The sequence below is a fragment of the Symphalangus syndactylus genome, chromosome 2 (assembly GCF_028878055.3).
Source record: "Symphalangus syndactylus isolate Jambi chromosome 2, NHGRI_mSymSyn1-v2.1_pri, whole genome shotgun sequence".
Classification (NCBI taxonomy): Eukaryota; Metazoa; Chordata; class Mammalia; order Primates; family Hylobatidae; genus Symphalangus; species Symphalangus syndactylus.
This window is the reverse complement of record NC_072424.2, coordinates 86,799,538-86,819,257: the sequence shown is the minus strand read 5'-3', so window position 1 is coordinate 86,819,257 and position 19,720 is coordinate 86,799,538. Positions and strand designations below refer to the sequence as shown.

At 37.3% G+C, this 19,720-nt stretch overlaps 1 protein-coding gene across 5 annotated transcripts in view; it reads left to right on the top strand.

The window, feature by feature from the left end:
- SESN1 (sestrin 1) overlaps positions 1–19,720 on the top strand; it is a 124,810-nt gene that overhangs the window by 92,723 nt on the left and 12,367 nt on the right. For 2 of the 5 annotated variants that reach the window (XM_055260836.2, XM_055260855.2), the window contains exons 4-10: positions 464–646; positions 2,331–2,573; positions 6,472–6,619; positions 8,187–8,299; positions 9,933–10,123; positions 11,880–12,024; positions 12,939–14,126. In XM_055260836.2, the coding sequence (XP_055116811.1) occupies positions 464–646; positions 2,331–2,573; positions 6,472–6,619; positions 8,187–8,299; positions 9,933–10,123; positions 11,880–12,024; positions 12,939–13,025 (1,110 nt within the window). In that variant the 3' untranslated portion in view covers positions 13,026–14,126. Of the gene's footprint in view, positions 1–463; positions 647–2,330; positions 2,574–6,471; positions 6,620–8,186; positions 8,300–9,932; positions 10,124–11,879; positions 12,025–12,938; positions 14,127–19,720 lie in introns of those variants that run through there. The other 3 variants (XM_063630677.1, XM_063630682.1, XM_055260847.2) reach the window with 2 other exon arrangements.

The following is a 19,720-nucleotide window of genomic DNA, read 5'->3' as shown; positions in this document are numbered from 1 at the left end:
ATTTTTAAATAAGTATGCTCTCAAGTATAACAAAAAGAAACAAGTATTTATACATTGCTGAGAACCATTATTCATTAAATAAGTAGAACACAAGTTCTGTTTCATTATTATAAATAGTTCACATTGACATAAGTGGTGCTTCCTGTTCAAGATGTAAATAATATTCCATTATTTTATGATTGGCACCTTAATTGAAGTTTCTTCTTAATCTGAAGTTCTGAAAGTATATAGATAAAATGTCTAAAGTTCAAATACTTTCATCAGATATTTTGTTTGTTCTTGGAATATTTCTAAGGTTCTTACTGTATTTGAATTTTTAAAATGTTTATATAAAAACTGCATTTCTGTAGTTTATGGAAAATTTGAAAACATACTAATAAACTTAATTAGCTCTTTTGCATGTTGTAAAAAGGATATGTAGTTCAAGGTTTTAATGTTTATAATTAATCTTTTTTGTTTGAAGGCTGCGGCAAGACATCAGTGCTCCTACTTAGTGAACCTGCATGTAAATGATTTTCTTCATGTTGGTGGGGACCCCAAGTGGCTCAATGGTTTAGAGAATGCTCCTCAAAAACTACAGAATTTAGGAGAACTTAACAAAGTGTTAGCCCATAGACCTTGGCTTATTACCAAAGAACACATTGAGGTAAGCAGTGGGGTAATATATCTTGGGAGTCATTTCAGACATTTTTAGAGCAGTTTTAGGATTAGAGAAAAACTGCACAGAAAGTACAGAGAGTTCCTATTTTCTACCCCCGAATCTCTTCCCACAGATGCACATTTTCTTCTGTTACAGCATTTCTGTGGTACATTTGCTGTAACTGATATATTACTAGTAACTCTGTAGTTCACATTAGGGTTCAGTCTTTGCATTGTATCATTCTACACATTTTGACAAATGCCTAATGTCACGCATCCATTACAGTATCATATGGAATAGTGCCCTAAAAATGCCCTGGGTTCCACCTGTTCATCCCTTTCCCCTTCCCCTAAACCCCTGCAACCACTCATCTTTTTGTTGTTTCTATATAGTTTTGCCTTTTCCAGAATGTCATACAGTTGGAATCATATAAAAGTATGTAGCTTTTCAGACTGGCTTCTTTCATCTAGCAACATCCATTTAAGGCTTCTTCATGCTTTTTCATGACTTGATAGTTCATTTCTTTTTATCACTGAATAATTCTCTATTGTATAGTTATGCCATAGTTTGTTTATCCATTCACCTATTGAAGGACATCTGGGTTACTGCCAATTTGGGGCAATTACGGATAAAGCTGCTGTAAACATTCATGTATAGGTTTTTGTTTTTTGTTTTTTGTCGACAAAAGCTTTCACCTCATTTGGATAAATAATTAGGTGTGCGATTTGTGGATAATATGGTAAGCCTACGTTTACCTTCGTAAGAAACTGTAAAACTCTTCCAAAGGGCGGTATCAGTTTGCATTCCCACCAGCAATGAAGCAGCATTCCTGTTGCCCCACATCTTGGCCAGCATTGGTGTCAGTGTTTTGGATTTCAGCCATTCTGATAAGTGTGAAGTGGCATCTCATTGTTGTGCATCTTTATGTTATGTTTTAAATGCCATGTTAAGCTAGTTCTGGTTCTATTTATTAATAGAGGTAATAGAGTAAAAGTAGATTGATGTTTTCTAAAATTGTTTACCATGCACTATAAATTCTTAGAGATGCATCTTTTGGTCTTGTCTATTTCATAGAATAGAGACTATTAGATAATTAAAGATATTATCAAGAAGATATAAGATTTGAATATATTAATACAATGCCTATTATATATTGTCAAGTAACACAAAATAGATAATGAAGCAGAAGTGACACAGAATTGAATAGAAGAATTATAGAATTTACGTATAACTTTTTGATGATTTAGGAATATTTAGTCAAGTTGTTCAAGCCACTATCTTAAAAATTCCTTGAGGAGGCCTTATAATAAAGCACAGGCATTTCACACAGCAGCTTCTACTTTTAAACACAAATTTATTACATTTGCTTTGAGATTTTGAACTAACAACACAGTAATTCATTCATAATCCAGCATCTGAAATACAGCAACCACTTTTAAGTAAAATGTATTCTCTTACATTTTAAGTCAGTATTTCAGAAAATCAAAATAATAGTCAATGTCTTAACAGATTATGTTAAGTTCTATTTGTGAATGCATATTCATAAAAATTAGCAAATTCTGGGTTCTACATGTTTCAAATAATTTTATGCTAGGCTGACTCATGTTTTCAATAAATTAAATACTAAATGAACTGTATACTTTTACCACACCCCAGTACAAAAATATATTCTTTTCTTTTTCCCCCTAAGGGACTTTTAAAAGCTGAAGAGCACAGCTGGTCCCTTGCGGAATTGGTACATGCAGTAGTTTTACTCACACACTATCATTCTCTTGCCTCATTCACATTTGGCTGTGGAATCAGTCCAGAAATTCATTGTGATGGTGGCCACACATTCAGACCTCCTTCTGTTAGCAACTACTGCATCTGTGACATTACAAATGGCAATCACAGTGTGGATGAGATGCCGGTCAACTCAGCAGAAAATGTTTCTGTAAGTATTATTTGTCATGAGATTGTCATAAAACTAATCACAATAATTGCTGTTATATTATTTCTTCAGTTGGCTTCTTAGAAAAACCCACCCTGTTAAGACTGTGGAGATATCGGGCCCCTATATCTATTCATTCAGTAGGGTTTTATTGACTGCCTCACATGCTCATCACTAGTCTAGGTGATATACAACATTTTACAAAAGTGATGTACAAAACTGTTAAGACCCTCTAGGAGTTTACACTTAGATAATTTTAGGATCAGGAGCCAACAGCATGTGTCCTGTCAGGACCAAATAATATTGATTGGCTACTACAGTGACATGAGGGAAGGCTGAAAATAGTGTGGCCTGGTGGTGGAGACTTTTTGTGCCAATCACATTCTTCTCTTTTGCACAAAATAGTCTGGCTTCTTAATTTTTTATCTTTCAGAAGATTTAATCAACTTTGATCTAGAAATTTCTCTCTTCAAAATTTTTCATGTTTAACTTTGCACCAATATAGAAGGTGATATCAGGTGAATGTAAATGTGTTAAAATGCTTTCACCTCTATTCCTTCTCTTCCTGGCTTTTATATATTCTCAGTTTTGTTACTCCTTTGAAACAGAGCAAGTTCAGTTTTTTATAAGCAAATTTTAATTCCTATATATGATGAATCAAAATCTCCTCCTACATTCTTTTGTTGTAGCGAAAAAGCAAGGTTTATTTTACGCTTCAAAAATAAATTTTAGAAGCAGTACCACAGCCATCTGAATGCTTTACATGCATTTTCTGAGTTATATTATCCCTTTGAAATAGATTTGACAGGTTGAATTGCCTTTAATTTATATATTTGACTTCGGTCAAGTTACTGAATCTCAGTTCTTTCATATCTAAATAAAAGTAAAACACAAAGTTATTGTGAGGTTTAAATGAAATGTCTTGAAAGAAGTAAAAGGCCAAGTACAGCACTTAGCATTTGTCAGGTGCTAAATAAGAGGTAGCATTTACATATGGTGAAATTAGCACAAGAAAGAATAATTTTCCCAAGGTTGATCATAGGACTGCCAAAGACCATCAGTTTCACCCTCCTTTGAGCTGCCTAGATTCATGTTATAGGCTTGCATATGGCCACTGATTATTTTTCAAAGCTTGGCAGTCAGAAGAGGATCCAAGAGAGAGTATTCAGTTGCTAGAATGCTAGGAGATGGATTCTTGTCCTTGCTACCAATAATTTAGTACAAGGCTAAAGAAAAAAGTATTTGATTGTTTCTAGTTCTCCTTCTATTAAAAGAATGAATAGTGAAAGAAGATAATTTTTATTTCTCTAATAGATAAGCTTCGTATTCCCAGGAAGTTGGATACTTTTAGAAGGTTTATGGCCCACATTGATGACACTTTGACAGTGAGCTGTTATGGCTTGTTCTTTAGGTACATATCCAGTATCTGACTCAGCTCTTCAGATACAAATGGTAACAAACAAACAAGAATTTTCCCTCCCTCCCAACCCTGGAAACTACTTACTCATTTTTTTACTGTCTCCATAGTTTTGCCTTTTCCAGAATGTTATATAGTTGGAATCATACAGTACGTAGCCTTTTCAGATTGGCTTCTTTCACTTAGTAATATGCATTTAAATTTCTTCCATGTCTGTTCATGGCTTGATACCTAATTTCTTTTTAGCACTGAATAATTTTTCATTTTCTGGATGTACCAACATTTCTTTATTCCAGTAGCTACTGAAGGACACATTGGTTGCTTCTAAGTATTGGTGTATTATTCTGTTCTCATGCTGCTAATAAAGACATACCCAAGACTGGGTAATTTATAAAGGGGGGAAAAAAAAGAGTTTTCTTACACAGTTTTAACATTTTAATATTAAAATGAAATGCCGTATTTTTTTTTTTAATCCTAACAACTTTGGCAGATCAGTGAAGGAACAAAGAAACCTACTTTGTTTCCTTTCCCTCTTATTTCAATATAATTTATCAAGAATTATCTTTCCTAAGAATACTTAAAATTTGGGCTCTTTAAGAGGAGAACAGGTAAACAAAATAGTGAGAGATAATGTGAGTTGACAGAGACCTTTTTTAAACTTTGAGTCATCCTATCATGAAACCTAATCCTTTTCAGCTCATTTTTTATTTGGTTACTGACTCTCTGTCAGGAATAACTATGGGGAAAATGCATGCATGCACCAGAAGAATCTTTAGTATCGTCATAGAAACACTTGCCATCATGAAACTCTTAGAGAAAGGGCTTAATACTGGGCATTTCAGTATAACTGTTTGGATCAAAAGAAAATGTAAAGCACAAGTGATATAGATTGTCTCTTAATATAGAATTACCCTGACAATCATTCTCCAGCAAGTATTTCTTGAATATCTACTATGTACCAGGTACTATGCTAGGCTTGGGATATGTACAAGTAAATCAAACAGATTTCCTACCTTTATGAAGGTTTGGTCTGGGAAGGGAGCCTGCATTAAATCAATATCATGCAAATAACAATTATAAATTGTGATCGATCCTCTGAAGGAAAGAGGAGAGGGTTGTGTTAGAATAATTGGAGCTTGTGGGGTAAATGACGGTGTTTAGAAGGATGTAAGCTACTACCTGAAGGATCAATGGGTGGAAGCCAGGAAGAATGGAAGATAGAGGTCTTAAAAACATTCCTGGCAAAATAAATTTATAAGGGGGGAAACATTAATTTTGTATGTATACATTGAGATTTGAGATTAAGACTTTTTTCTCTCTTTTTGAGACAAAGTCTCTCTCTGTTGTCCAGGCTGGAAAATAGTGGCACAATCACAGCTCACTGCAGCCTTGAACTCCTCCTGGGCTCAAGCGATTCTCCTGCCTTGGTCTCCCAAAATGCTGGGATTACAGGCATGAGCCACTAGCCCAACCGGGACTTCTTAATATATTCATTTTATAAGAAAGATATAAATTGCATAGATTTGATCTAGCTTGTGTAGCAAGAATGCAGCAGAGTATAGAAGTATAACCGGTTTTACTAGTACAAAACCACTTGGCCAGTCCTTTGTCAGACCCATTACTCTATGTGTGACACTGCTGTAGTCATCCCAGCAAGTGACAGCTGCCAGATCCATTTGCAGAGGTCAGGTGGCCAACTCCAGCCATGTAAAGACATCTTTCACGTTTAATTGGTAAATTGTAGAAATAGAGCTAATTATTAAAGATGATAGACACATTAACAATATGTATGCCCAGTGTACACAGTTGATGCAAAATCACTTATACTTTGTGTATCTTATTTAAAGATTAAGCAAGTAGAAGTTATCTTATGCAGTTCTGTTTTAAATTGACAAGTAGTTTAAAACAGTATAAATAGTAATGACATTATTGCTAATTTTATAAGGTAAAAGCATTAGAATGTGTTCTTAAAATCATTTTTTCCTTATATTTTAAAATCTGCATGTCTGTATTCCTAATAGGCCAAAATAGTTTTTTATTCATTCATGTACATTAAAATTATAAGAATATTTTCCCAATATTCTACTAAGATATAAATTCTGGCCAGGTACAGTGGCTTACGCCTGTAATCCCAGCACTTTGGAAGGCCGAGGCAGGCAGATCACAAGGTCAGGAGATCGAGACCATCCTGGCTAACAGGGTGAAACCCCATCTCTACTAAAAAACACAAAAAATTAGCCAGGCATGGTGGCGGGCACCTGTAGTCCCAGCTACGCGGGAGGCTGAGGCAGAATGGCGTGAACCCAGGAGACGGAGCTTGCAGTGAGCCAAGATCATGCCACTGCACTCCAGCCTGGGCAACAGAGCAAGACTCTGTCTCAAAAAAAAAAAAAAAGATATAAATTCTTATGAGACAGACTTAAAAGATAATTCATACATATTCTATGTCTGCCACATGTAACATTAATTGTATTTTTTCTTCAGGTAAGTGATTCTTTCTTTGAGGTTGAAGCCCTCATGGAAAAGATGAGGCAGTTACAGGAATGTCGAGATGAAGAAGAGGCAAGTCAGGAAGAGATGGCTTCACGTTTTGAAATAGAAAAAAGAGAGAGTATGTTTGTCTTCTCTTCAGGTAAGAACAACCATTATATAGTCAATATAATTATTGCAAACTCAACTTTTTATTTAGAGAATTTAAATAACTTTTAAATCATCAATCTAAATATGTCCTTCCTTTTAGAGAGACTGTTGCATAGGTATTCTTATTTACAAATAATTTTTAAAGCAAGCAACTAAGAAAAGCTCATAAGTGAAAACAGCCTAGACTAAGGGGGAGGACATTTAATTTGGATTCTGGCACTAAAATTACTTCTAATAAGCTTTGTGAACTTGGCTAAGTCACTTAACATATGAGTGCCCTCTTTTTTCTCTCTCTTTTTTTTTTTTTTTTTTTTTTTTTTTAAGAAACAGGGTCTTGCTTTGTTGCCAGGCTGGAGTGCAGTGGCGTGATTGTAGTTCACTGTAACCTCAGACTCCTAGGCTCAAGTGATCATCCTGCCTCAGCTTCCTGAGTAGCTAGGACTACAGACACATGCCACCACACCTAGTTAATTTTTAAATTTTTTTTTAGAGATGGAGTCTTGCTACATTGCCCACGCTTCTCTTCTTTAATATGAGGAAATAGTCCCAAGACTGCTTCCAGCGTTAAAATTTTGTGATTTTTTTGGGCACAGCAGTTTGTACCTGTAGTACCGGCTACTCAAGAAGCTGAGGTGGGAGGATCACCTTGAAGCCAGGCATTCCAGACTGGTTTGGGCAACATAGCAAGACTCCCATCTCTAAAAAAACAACAAAAATTATATGATTTGTGAAAAGGAGATATTTATTAAATTACCAACAACCTAAATCCTCTATGTTTAACCTTTATCTATATGTAGGCTACAGGAGATAATATATAAACCAGGTAATTTAAAGGAGAAAAAGTTGATAAAGTGTCTCCAGATGTATTTTGACAATATAATAGAGTGGGAGAAAGAGCACCGAGTTTCTTAATAGCAAAGAAACAATCAAATTTGTTCAAATGGAGGTTGGATGTTCACTTTTTTTTCTTCCAGGAAAAATTTTTGTTTCCATGCCTAAAGATGTAGAGTTGTCATCTAATGCTACACTTAAATGAAACTATAATCTCATCAACTCCTAAACATGATGATAGTCCAGAAAGTCTTAGGCACAGTGCAGGCAGCACTGTAAAAATGTTAACCCATGGGATTTCTTTCTTTGATCATGTTACATATTATATGTCATTAATATTCAACAAAAGTAATCTAAGTGCTAAATTTTGGAGCATAGCTGATTTTTATAGTTATCTTAAAAATTAGCCAAAAGTATGTTCATACTTTGAATAAGTCGAACCTAATACATATAAATTGGAATGGGAGGAGAGAGAAAGCGTCTATGAAAGAGGCAATAAAAGGCATAGAGAATTCAACTATGAGTTTTCATTTTATAACAGAGAATCTCCTTTTACTACATTCTATTTATTAGCAAGTAAACTACTTTGTATAATTGTAAGACTACTTTGGTTGATATTGGTTACTCCGTATCAGAGAAAGAGTTATGCCATTTTTACTTACTTTGGGTAAAATCAATTTTAACTAGCATCCTATTTTTAAAAACCTTTCAATGGCCTTTTTTCCCAGATGATGAAGAAGTTACACCAGCAAGAGATGTATCTCGTCATTTTGAGGATACTAGTTATGGCTATAAAGATTTCTCTAGACATGGGATGCATGTTCCAACATTTCGTGTCCAGGTAAAATTGCAACTTGTATGCACATGATTGACTAGAAATTTGAGAACCGTAAGATTTTGTTTCTTTGCTCAAGAAACTTAAGGGGCCTGGCACAATGGCTCCCGCCTGTGGTCGCAGCGCCTTGGGAGGCTGAGGCAGGTGGATTGCCTAAGCTGAGGCGTTCCACGACCAGCCTGGCCAACAAGGGGAAACCCTGTCTCCACAAAAAAAATAAAAATAAAAAATAAAATAAAATTAGCTAGGTTTGGTGGCATGTACCTGTGGTCCCATCTACCTAGGAGGCTGAGGTGGGAAAATCACATGAGCCTGGAAGGTCGAGGCTGCAGTGAGCTGTGATGGAGCCATTGCACTCCAGCCTGGGTGACAGAGTGGGATCCTGTCTCAAAAAATAAAAATAAATAAACTAAGGGGCAAAATTTAGGCACAAGGAAGAGTTATAGAATTATTATACAATAGATTAGAAATTGAAGACATCATGTGGGCTGGAAATTTTTTATGGAGGGACATTAGGATTTGAAGAATTTGGATGGTAAAAAGGGTATTGTAAGTAGAGGAGACTAGACAATAATTAAGCTTAGGTTGAGGGATAGAGTGAAGGAAGGAATTATAAAGAGATTGGCTGGCTGCTGAGAGCTTCAAGCTAAAGATTCCTACTTCTGATTAGTGGTGTATGTTTAAAATTTGTTAGGTGTGCCTTAAATGCCAAAGCAGTTTACATTAGATTATGTGGGGTTTGTAGGCTTTCACCAGTGTGATGGTATACTATCAAAGAGGTGTTTTTAGGAAAGCAACAAAGAAGTAGGGGCTTATTAAGTTTTGTTTCAGGTGGAAAGAAAGGAGGCAAGGAGATTTAATATAGGAAAACTAATTAGGAGACTCAGTTAATAGGGCTAAAAGGCAGAAGTGCGGGTAGGAGAAGGAATGGGTGATAGATGTGTTGAATTAAAAATTCACAAAATTTGGCCAGATCTGGTGGCTCCCACGTGTAATCCCAGCACTTTGAGAGACCAAGATGGGAAAATCACTGAGGCCAAGCATTCAAGACTAGCATGGGCAGCAAAACAAGACCCTATCTCTACAATAATTTTTAAAAGTAGCCAAGCAAGGTGGCCTGTGCCTGTAGTTCCAGTTACTCAGGAGGCTGAGGCAAGGAGGATCGCTTGAGCCCAGGAGTTGGAGGCTGCAATGAGCTGTGATCATACCATTGCACTCTAGCCTGGACAACAGAGTAAAACCTTGTCTCTTAAAACACACACACACTCATAATTTGAAGACCATTTGAATGGCTGCAGCAGTGGAAAAGGAGAGGGGACTCCCAAGCTGGTGACATCTGGGGGCTGAGTGGAGAGAGAGTGAAAGAGATAAAGGCCGATGTGTAAGGGGAAGAGACTATTAGTTTTATTTTTTTGAGACTATTAGTTTTTAAACTCACTGAGTTATAAAACACAACCTTTTGCATGTTGCAGTATGGGAATTGAAAAAAGATTGGAGTGCAAATGAAGCTGGGAGTTAGGGATGAAAGCCAGTTGGATTGTCAGCCAAATGACAATGATTTTTACCATACTACAGAGCTGTAGATATAGAACTGTACTTGACCACATTTATTCACATTTGTTCTATTCCCTGTATTTAGGACTATTGCTGGGAAGATCATGGTTATTCTTTGGTAAATCGCCTTTATCCAGATGTGGGACAGTTGATTGATGAAAAATTTCACATTGCTTACAATCTTACTTATAATACAATGGCAATGCACAAAGATGTTGATACCTCAATGCTTAGACGGGCAATTTGGAACTATATTCACTGCATGTTTGGAATAAGGTTAGTCTTCTTTCTGTGTTTATAAAGAGATGTTTTCCTCTGGACCAAATTATTCAAGTGCTTGGAGCGCACATGCACATAGACACACACATAATCAAAACCCATCCCCTCCCCAATAACTTATTTTTATGCTATTTATGTTTCAAAGAACCACTTTATTGCAGCTTATTTTTTTTCCTCTTTCCTAGCTAGGCAGGAGGGAGAATTAGGGACCTTGACAGGAATTGAATGACAGCTGCCTCCAGGAAAGGGAGGACAAGCAAGCTGGTCCTAGAACAAAGTTTGTCACTGAACTCAACCTTTAATATCTTTTCTCTTCATATAATCTATCTCCTGATACATTTATGTTTCTACCTCCTTGGAAATCAGTACCCTTATGTTGCCCCTCTGGCTGTTCTTAGGCTCCCTCCGAGGAGTACTTGCTCTCATAATACCTAATCAAAATGCAAAACTTTCATGTCCTTGCTGTTAGGTTTTCAGCCATGTTACTATGTTATATTGAAAATGCAGTCATTGTATACCACCTTCTCACACGTGCACACAAACTCTGAGCTACAGTGCTTACTAGTTAACTATTTTTGCTGTAAAATCAGGCTTTCTATTCATTTTATCAGAGACTCTGGTCAAAACCTACAAACCCTATTTAATCTACTCTAAACGGATCTGGCATTTGAAGTACATCTGACCAACTTTAAACTAATTTCCCACTAATCAGTAGCCAGACTATTGACTTTAGCCTCCTGAATGGTTGTAGAACCAGCTTTGCAAGACCTTTCTCCCCTTTCCACTGAAAACTCAATAGGAGACTTCAGTGCCTATGTGATTGGAAATCCATTACCCAGTGGAGCAACACAGACAACTGGTGCATGCAGCCATCTTGGCTTAAAGCAGGATAGGCTCTCCTAAGTATAGACCATCCTTCTCCTTGCAGCCCCTGCCTTTTTTCTCATTTGACCCCAGAAACTCCTGGAAACATGAGTAAAGTAATTCTAATTATTTTTATTTATACAAGTAAATTTCTCTATATATAGAGATATCTATACATATAGAGAAAGTACTAGTATCAATAACAAATGTAATTAATTTGTTTCTTAATTTTGATAATACTCAAAATCTGTTTTCAGAATTTGTTCAGCCAGGCGCGGTGGCTCACGCCCATAATCCCAGCACTTTGGGAAGCCAAGGCGGGTGGATCACTTGAGGTCAGGAGTTTTAGATGAGCCTGGCCAATATGGTGATACCCTGTCTCTACTAAAAATACAAAAATTGGCTGGGTAAAAATACAAAAATTGGCGGCACACACCTGTAATCCTAGCTTCTCGGGAGGCTGAGGCGAGAGAATCGCTTGAACCCAGGAAGCAGAGGTTGCAGTAAGCCAAGACAGCACCACTGCACTCCAACCTGGGCAACAGGGCAAGACTCCGTCTCAATAATAATTTGTTCTGCAGTGTGGTTGCATGTTCATGATTGCAGATATACACTATTGCTTGGTACCCAGTGCTATGTTAATATTGTCAGCTTTCAGGAATGATATACTTGGATAGTAGAAAAAATGTTATGTTACTCTCCCTAAGTACTCTGTTTCTTATCCCTTTATACTCACTCATCTACCTGCAGTTGTAAAGCTCTATCATTTTTGGGGACAGCTGCCTACACAAAGAGAAAAAATACAGCATTAACTATTGATGTGTATCCTTTTGTAAGATGAAAACAGGTTATACACTGAAAATATCATAATTCTCATGTCTTTCAACAGATATGATGATTATGACTATGGTGAAATTAACCAGCTATTGGATCGTAGCTTTAAAGTTTATATCAAAACTGTTGTTTGCACTCCTGAAAAGGTTACCAAAAGAATGTATGATAGCTTCTGGAGGCAGTTCAAGCACTCTGAGAAGGTATGTGCCTATTGTGGCTTGTTTACTCTGTAACTTAGCAATGATTCGTAGTCTCCTTCACCTAACCTAATGGTGCTGAAACCTTTTCCATCACCCCTACCAACCCAAAGAAAAACATTCCAGGACAGCTGTCTCAGGTACCCCTTCAGAAGGGAACCTCATTATGATGATAGAGTAAAAGAATAAAGACAGGGAGCACAGGTGGGGTGGCCTGTCTTCAGAAGTGCTGGCATGGCTGTCAGCACATAGAAGAAAGACTGTTTTATAAAAGCTGTGTATATGTAGAAGTGTCTGTTCTCTTTGAAACATCTTTATAGAAATTACTGAATAATGATTTGGCAGGGGAAGTTGGTATTCTGATAAAACAGTGTCTAGATTTTCTGACATGTAACAGACCTCCAAGAAATATGATAAAATACAAATGAAAGCTCAATCTATCCAAAAAGAATATTAGGCTGGGTACGGTTGCTCACACCTGTAATCCCAGCACTTTGGGAGGCCAAGGCAGGCGGATCACTTCAGGTCAGGAGTTCAAGACCAGCCTGTCCAACATGGTGATACTAAAAATACCAAAAAATTTGTTGGGCATGATGGCATGTGCCTGTAGTCCCAGCTACATGGGAGGCTGAGGCATGAGAATCACTTGAACCCAGGAGGTGGAGATTGCAGTGAGCCGAGATCATGCCACTGCACTTGAGCCTGGGAAAGAGTGAAACTGTGTATCAAAAAAAAAAAAAAAAAAGATAGCTGTTGTTTTGAGAAATTGATAGTCTGTTCAACAAACCCAAGGCTAAGTTATTCTGTACTACATAGGAAGTGTAGGAAGTGTACTTATTTTATGTGTTCATTAGATTCACTGAAAAACTGTGAATGCTTGTAACCCTTCCTTATATGATGCTGTATTTTATATTCAGGTTCATGTTAATCTGCTTCTTATAGAAGCTAGGATGCAAGCAGAACTCCTTTATGCTCTGAGAGCCATTACCCGCTATATGACCTGATGCCTTTCCTTCATTAAAGATGATTCTGGAATGATCAGCAGATATAGTCTACAAGGGGGAAGGTACTAAGCCCCAGGACCAATGGTAGACACAATAATTCAGAAATCCATTGTGCCATGATTCCTTTAGTTTCTGCTATTTTTCTGTGGAAAACCACTGCTGGCACAAGCAGTGACTGTTTGGCAGCTTCAAGTTTAGAGCTGTGAAGACAGGCTGCCATTCACAGTATTTTGCTTTTTGACAGTACAAGATGCTGTGTAACTCTTTTAATACAGCAAATAGTAACTCTCCAAATCCTGTTGCTTTTATGTTAAATAAGATAACAAGAATTGGAGCATGCAAAGAATGGGACTTGGATAATGACTTAAGCTTTATATGTAAAGAATTTTAGAAGATCTTGGTGCTGCTATTCCTGCTGGAGGAATGAATAGATGGCTGTTTCAGTTAAGCTATTAGTAATAAAAGTGAACATTGCTACTATCTGAGCCTACATACAGAACTTGTGTGATTTCAAATTAAACTTGCATTATGTGTTAATTTTCTTGCATCTACAAAAGCATAGAATTCCTACTCACACAGCTCAGCAACAACCATTTTGATGGTAACAGTTAATTTCTTTCATTAGTTTTTTAAATTCAGGGTTCTGGATATTAAATTACAATGGCATTCTTAAAGATTTTCTTCAAAAACAATCCTAAATGAAAGTGTGTAAATTATAAGAAGCTGGCGATCTTTTGATATGCTGTTTCACAGGATCCTGACACTGCAGGGCAGCTGTCTTGTGCAGTAGTTGTGTTTCCAGCACCAAAGTTGTGGGACATGTTGCTGTAGACTGCTGCGCAGTCCTGGGTGCATTCTGTCTCTCTGCCTCTGCCTGCCTCCTGATCCCCACTTTAAAGGTTGTGCAGCTCCTTAAATAATAAAGCTGGAAAATATTTTTAGTCGGGTTATCAAATTTGATTTACAAAAACGCTAACTTTGTTTGAAATGCAAACAGGTTTGAAAATATGTATTAAGTACTTTGTATTCTGGAAGCGTGAATTGCTTTTGAAGTCTGTCAGTATTACTGGTATTTTTCAATAAAGAAGAATTTTTCTCCAATTTTATTTGCTGTCTCAATCTCTTAAAAAGTCATGACTTCACTATTAGTAATAATTTTGAGTTTCTATCTACTTTCATAAGCCAAGTACATTCACACTTAAATGGCAAAACACTTGAAGCCATTTTGAAACATACAAAGAGGAGTGGACTTTCTTTAGAATCTTATCTAAGACCATTTTTATCTTGGAAATGACTGGTATGGCCCTATGCCTGCTCTCTTTTGAACTGTTTTAGAGTTCTAATAGAATTTTAAGAATTACTAGAAAGAAGGATTCATTAGGGAGAGACTACAGAACAAAAAATGACACTCATCAGAGAAGTAGAAATAGCTCTAAGTTTAACTGAAGCTGTTGTGATAACTCTGTTACTCCTCAAAACATTTATTGAGCTCAATCTAGTGCCTGCCTACAAATGTATGGGGTAGTGTGGAAGTGGGGGTTGGGAAGGATCAATTTTGAACAGAGGTGGTACCTGTCCTCAAGGATATTTACTCTCATGAGAAGACAAGACTATAACCTTAGCTAGAAATAGAGTATTATTATCTTCAATATGTTTTATATTTAAAGAAACTTATAAGTGCATTACTCACTGAATATGCATCATGCCTTTGTCCTCTTCTGCCTGCTGCTGAGTTCTCTCACCAGAGCAATACAATTGAACCCAAGAAGATAGTTTAGTTAAAATTTTACTTATCCCATTTCTGCTCTTTGTTCCTCCTCTTGAAAATACAAAATTTCTAGTAGAGATTCTAATCAGCAGTAGAGTGATCACAAAACAAGATCAACTAGAATGCATTTAGTCCACTGGAACTTATAATCACTTCTTAGAAATTGAAATCAAAATTTTAATGAGTTAAAAAATATGTTTATACCTAAAGTAATAAAAGTGCATGTGATACAAAGTTAATGTTTCAATGCCTCCCATTTAGCAGGTGCTTCCTGTTGGAGTGTTTTCTCAAAACTAAACACACAGGATTTCTAATGTTACTATATAATCTTTGAAACCAGTAGTTTCCAAAATAATTAGGGAAGGTACATTACACTGGGGATATCAAAACCTTCCCCAACCAGAGGAAAATTTTTTTCTAAAATAATCATGAGAAGATTTCTGGTTGAGGTTCCCAGGATTCAAGAGTTAAAATTTGAGTTTTTTGGCCATATTTGGGAAAACTTTTTATTAGTCCAAGCTTAATGATCTCTAAGAATGAGACTGATTTTGATACCACCAGGAGATAAGTAGATAAGTAAAACTTGTTGGATAAGCATTTTTTAATCAATATACTCTGAAATTTTATTAGCATATTCATATATGTGAATATCATATATGAATCAGAAATTTTATTAGCATATTTGTATATGTGAATATCATATACGAATCAGAAATTTTATTAGCATATTTGTATATGTGAATATCATATATGAATCATCATACTAGTTTTTTGCTAACACTGGTAGATAGGAGTAATGTCAGCAAGATGATGGACTTGGGAACTCCATGTCCTCATTCTTCCAGAGGTGCTGAGTTAACAATATGTGGGCCAGAATACCTTTGTGAGAACTCTAGAAACCAACTGGGAAACTGCAGCACTTAAGCAAATGCAAAGCCAGGAAAAGGCTGCACCAAAAGGCTGGGAAAGTTCGTGGATTTTGCTCACCCTAGCTCTTCCCCAGCTGAGGATGGTGTGATCAAGAGGAAGCATAAAATCAGCAAAGTTGCAGGATACAAAGTCAGCACACAAAGATCAGTTGTATTTCTATACACTAACAATGAATGATCCAGAAAAACAATTCCATTTACAATAGGATCAAAAGGAATAAAATACTTAGGAATAAACCTAACCAAGGAGATATGTGATGGCTGAATGTTTGTGTCTCCCCCCACATTTGTATGTTGATGTATGTTGTATGTTGAAATGTCATCTTCAATGTGGTGGTATTAAAAAGTAAGCCTTTGGGAGGTGATAAGGTCAAGAGGGCTCTGCTCTCATGAATGGGATTAGTGTCCTTTAATAGAGGTCTGGAGAGCTCCCCTTCTACCATGTAAGGACACAGCTAGAGTGTGCCATCTGTGAGGAAGAAAACACTAGGCACCAAATCCTTGATATTGGACTTCCCAGCCTCCAAAACTGTGAGCAATAAATTTCTGTTATCTATAAATTACCCAGTCTATGGTATTTTGTTACAGCAGCCTGAACAGACTAAGACAAAAGACTTATACATTGAAAACTGTAAAGCAGCAGTCCCCAACCTTTTTGGCACTAGGGACTGGTTTCATGGAAGACAGTTTTTCCACGGACTCAGGGTGGACGGTGCAGTGGGGGATGGTTTCAGGATAAAACTGTTCCACCTCAGATCATCAGGTATTAGATTCTTATAAGGAGTGCACAAGTTCCACCTGAGATCATCAGGTATTAGATGCTTATAAGGAGTGCACAACCCACATCCCTCACATGCACAGTTCACAATAGGGTCAAGCTCCTATGAAAATCCAATGCTGCAGCTGATCAGACAGGAGGTAGAGCTCAGGCAGTAATGCTTGCTTGCCCACAACTCACCTCCTGCTGTGCAGCCAGTTCCTAACAGGCCACAGACCAGTACTGGCCCATGGCCCATGGCCCATGGGTTGGGGACCCCTGCTGTAAAGCATTACTAAGAAATCAAAGACACAAATAAATAGACATCTCATGGTCACACAGAGTGACCTGCAGATTCAATGCAATCTCTATCAAAATCCCAATGGCATTTTTCACAGAAGTAGAGAATTCCATGCCAAAATTCATCTAGACTCTTCAATGGACCCTGAATAGCCAAAGCAATCTTGAAAAAGAACAAAGTTGGAGGTCTCACACTCCCTGATTTCAAAACATACTGCAAAGCAACAGTAATCAAAATAATGTGGAACTGGCACAAAGTCAAACATACAGGCCAATGGAATAGGGTCCAGAAATAAATTCTCACGTATATAGCCAAATGATCTTTAGCAAAGGTACCAAGACCACTCAATAGGGACAGGACAGTCTCTTTAACAAATGGTGCTAAGAAAACTAGATATGCACATGCAAAAGAATGAAGTTGGACCCTTATATATTAAAAAACTCAAAGACCTAAATGTAAGATTGACAACTGTAAAACTAGATGAAAACGGGGAAAGTTTCACAACATTGGATTTGGCAATGATTTCTTAGATATGACACAGAAAGTATGGGCAACAAAAGAAAAAAAGACCATTGGAATTACATCAGACTTAAAAATGTCTGTGCATCAAAGGACATAATCAACAGAGTGAAAAGGCAACCTATGGGATAGGAGAAAATATTTACAAATCATATGTTTGATAAGAGGTTAATATCCAGAATATATGAAGAATTCCTACAACTCAAAAAACCAAATAACTAAAAAATGGGGCCGGGAGTGGTGGCTCATGCCTGTAATTCCAGCAGTTTGGGAGGCCGAGGCAGGCAGATCATGAGGTCAGGAGATCGAGACCATCCTGGCCAACATAGTGAAACCCCCATCTCTATATAAAAATTAGCTGGGCGTGGTGGTGTGCACCTGTAACCCACTGGGATTACTCTGGAGGCTGAGGCAGGAGAATGGCTTGAACCTGGGAAGCGGAGATTGCAGTGAGCTGAGATCGTGCCACTGCACTCCATGCACTCCAGCCTGGTGACAGAGCAAGACTTCATCTCCAAAAGAAAAAAAGTCCAAAGACTTGAATAGACATTTCTCCAGATATACAAATGACCAACAAACAAAAATTATGAAAAGGTGCTCAGCATGACTAATTATAAGAAATGTAAATCAATATTACAAAGACACATTACCTCACACTCGTCAGGGTGGCTACTATTTTTAAAACTCCCAAAATAACAAGTGTTGGTGAGTATGTGGGGAAATTGGAACATTTATGTGGTATTGGTAAGAATGTAAAATGATAATCACCACTTAAACACGATGGAGGTTCCTCAAAAAGTTAAAAATAGAATTCCCATATGATACAGCAATTCCGCTTGCTGTGGACTGAATATTTGCGTTCCCCCAAAATTCACATGTTGAAGCCCTGTGGTCTTTGGGAAGTAATTAGGTCATGAGGGTGGAGCCCTCATGAGTGGCAGTAAACCCTTATAAGGAGAGACAGGTGAGAGATGATCTCTCTCTCCACCATGTGAGCATAGAGCAAAAAGGCAGCCCTCTGCAAACCAGGAAGAGGGCCTTGACCACAAACTGAACTGGCCAGCACCTTGACTTTGGACTTCCTAGCCTTAAGAACTGTGAGGAATGAACTTTTGTTAGGTCACCCAAACTATTTTTTTTGTTATCTCAGCTTGAACTAAGACATCACTTCTGAGTATACGCACAAAAGAACTGAAAACAAGATCTCAAAGAGAGATTTGCATACCTATATTCATGGCAACATTATTCACAACACCCATGATATGGAGGCAATCCAAATGTTCACTGACAGATGAATGGATAAAGAAAATGTGGTATATTCATAGAATGGAATATTATTCAGTCTTAAAAAGGAAAGAAATCAGCAGGGCACAGGTGGCTCACACCTGTAATCCCAGCACTTTGGGAGGCTGAGGCAGGTGGATCACTTGAGGCCTGGAGTTCAAGACCAGCCTGGCCAACATGGTGAAACCTCATCTCTACTAAAAACACAAAAATTAGCCAGGCATGATGGTGCATGCCTGTAATCCCAGCTACTTGGAAGGCTGAGCAGGAGAATCACTTGAACCCAGGAAGCGGAGGTTGCAGTGAGCCGAGATCATGCCATTGTACTCCAGCCTGGGCAACAGAGACTGTTCTGAGACTCTGTCTCAGGGAAGAAAAAAAAAAAAGAGTAAGGAAATCCTATCACAGGAAACAACATGGATGAACCTTGATAATATTATGCTAAGTGAAATAAACCAGTAACACACACACAACTATTGTATGGCTCCATTTATATGAGATATCAAGTAGTCAAAGTCATAGAAACAGAAAGTATTAATAGAATAATGGTTGCCAAGAGCTGGTGGGTGTGAAAATGGGGAGTTGTTTAGTGTGTATAGCTTCAGTTTACAAGCTGAAAGAGTTCTAGAGATCTGTTGCAGAACAATGTGAATATACTTAAACTATCGGACTGTACACTTAAAATGGTTAAAATGGTAGATTTTACGTGTTTTTTTAACCACAGGTTTTGTTTAAGTAGATGGTTCCAAATGGTCCAGCTTGTGTGTGGGTCTGAGGGGAGCAGTTAAGTATGGAAGAGAATAGGTATAATGGGATCCCACCATCAGTTACTATATTAGTCATAAATATGAAGGGGGCTGTTTGGCAAGGGGAGGGTTTGATTTTTTTTCCCACTACTAAAAGTAGAATAAATAGCTTGCTATGGATGAAATACATTATATCTGTGAATGTTTTAGATAAATTAGCCCCTGTGACTTAAACTGATTTCATCTATTGGAGTGAATCTACCAGCATATACTTACATTATGGACTACAATAAGGCGAGTGTCCCTAGAGGATTTTGCTGAGCCACATCAGGTATAAGCCCCAGACTAGAACCATTCTTAGAAAGTGTATTTGTTCCTGGAAATGTAGGGG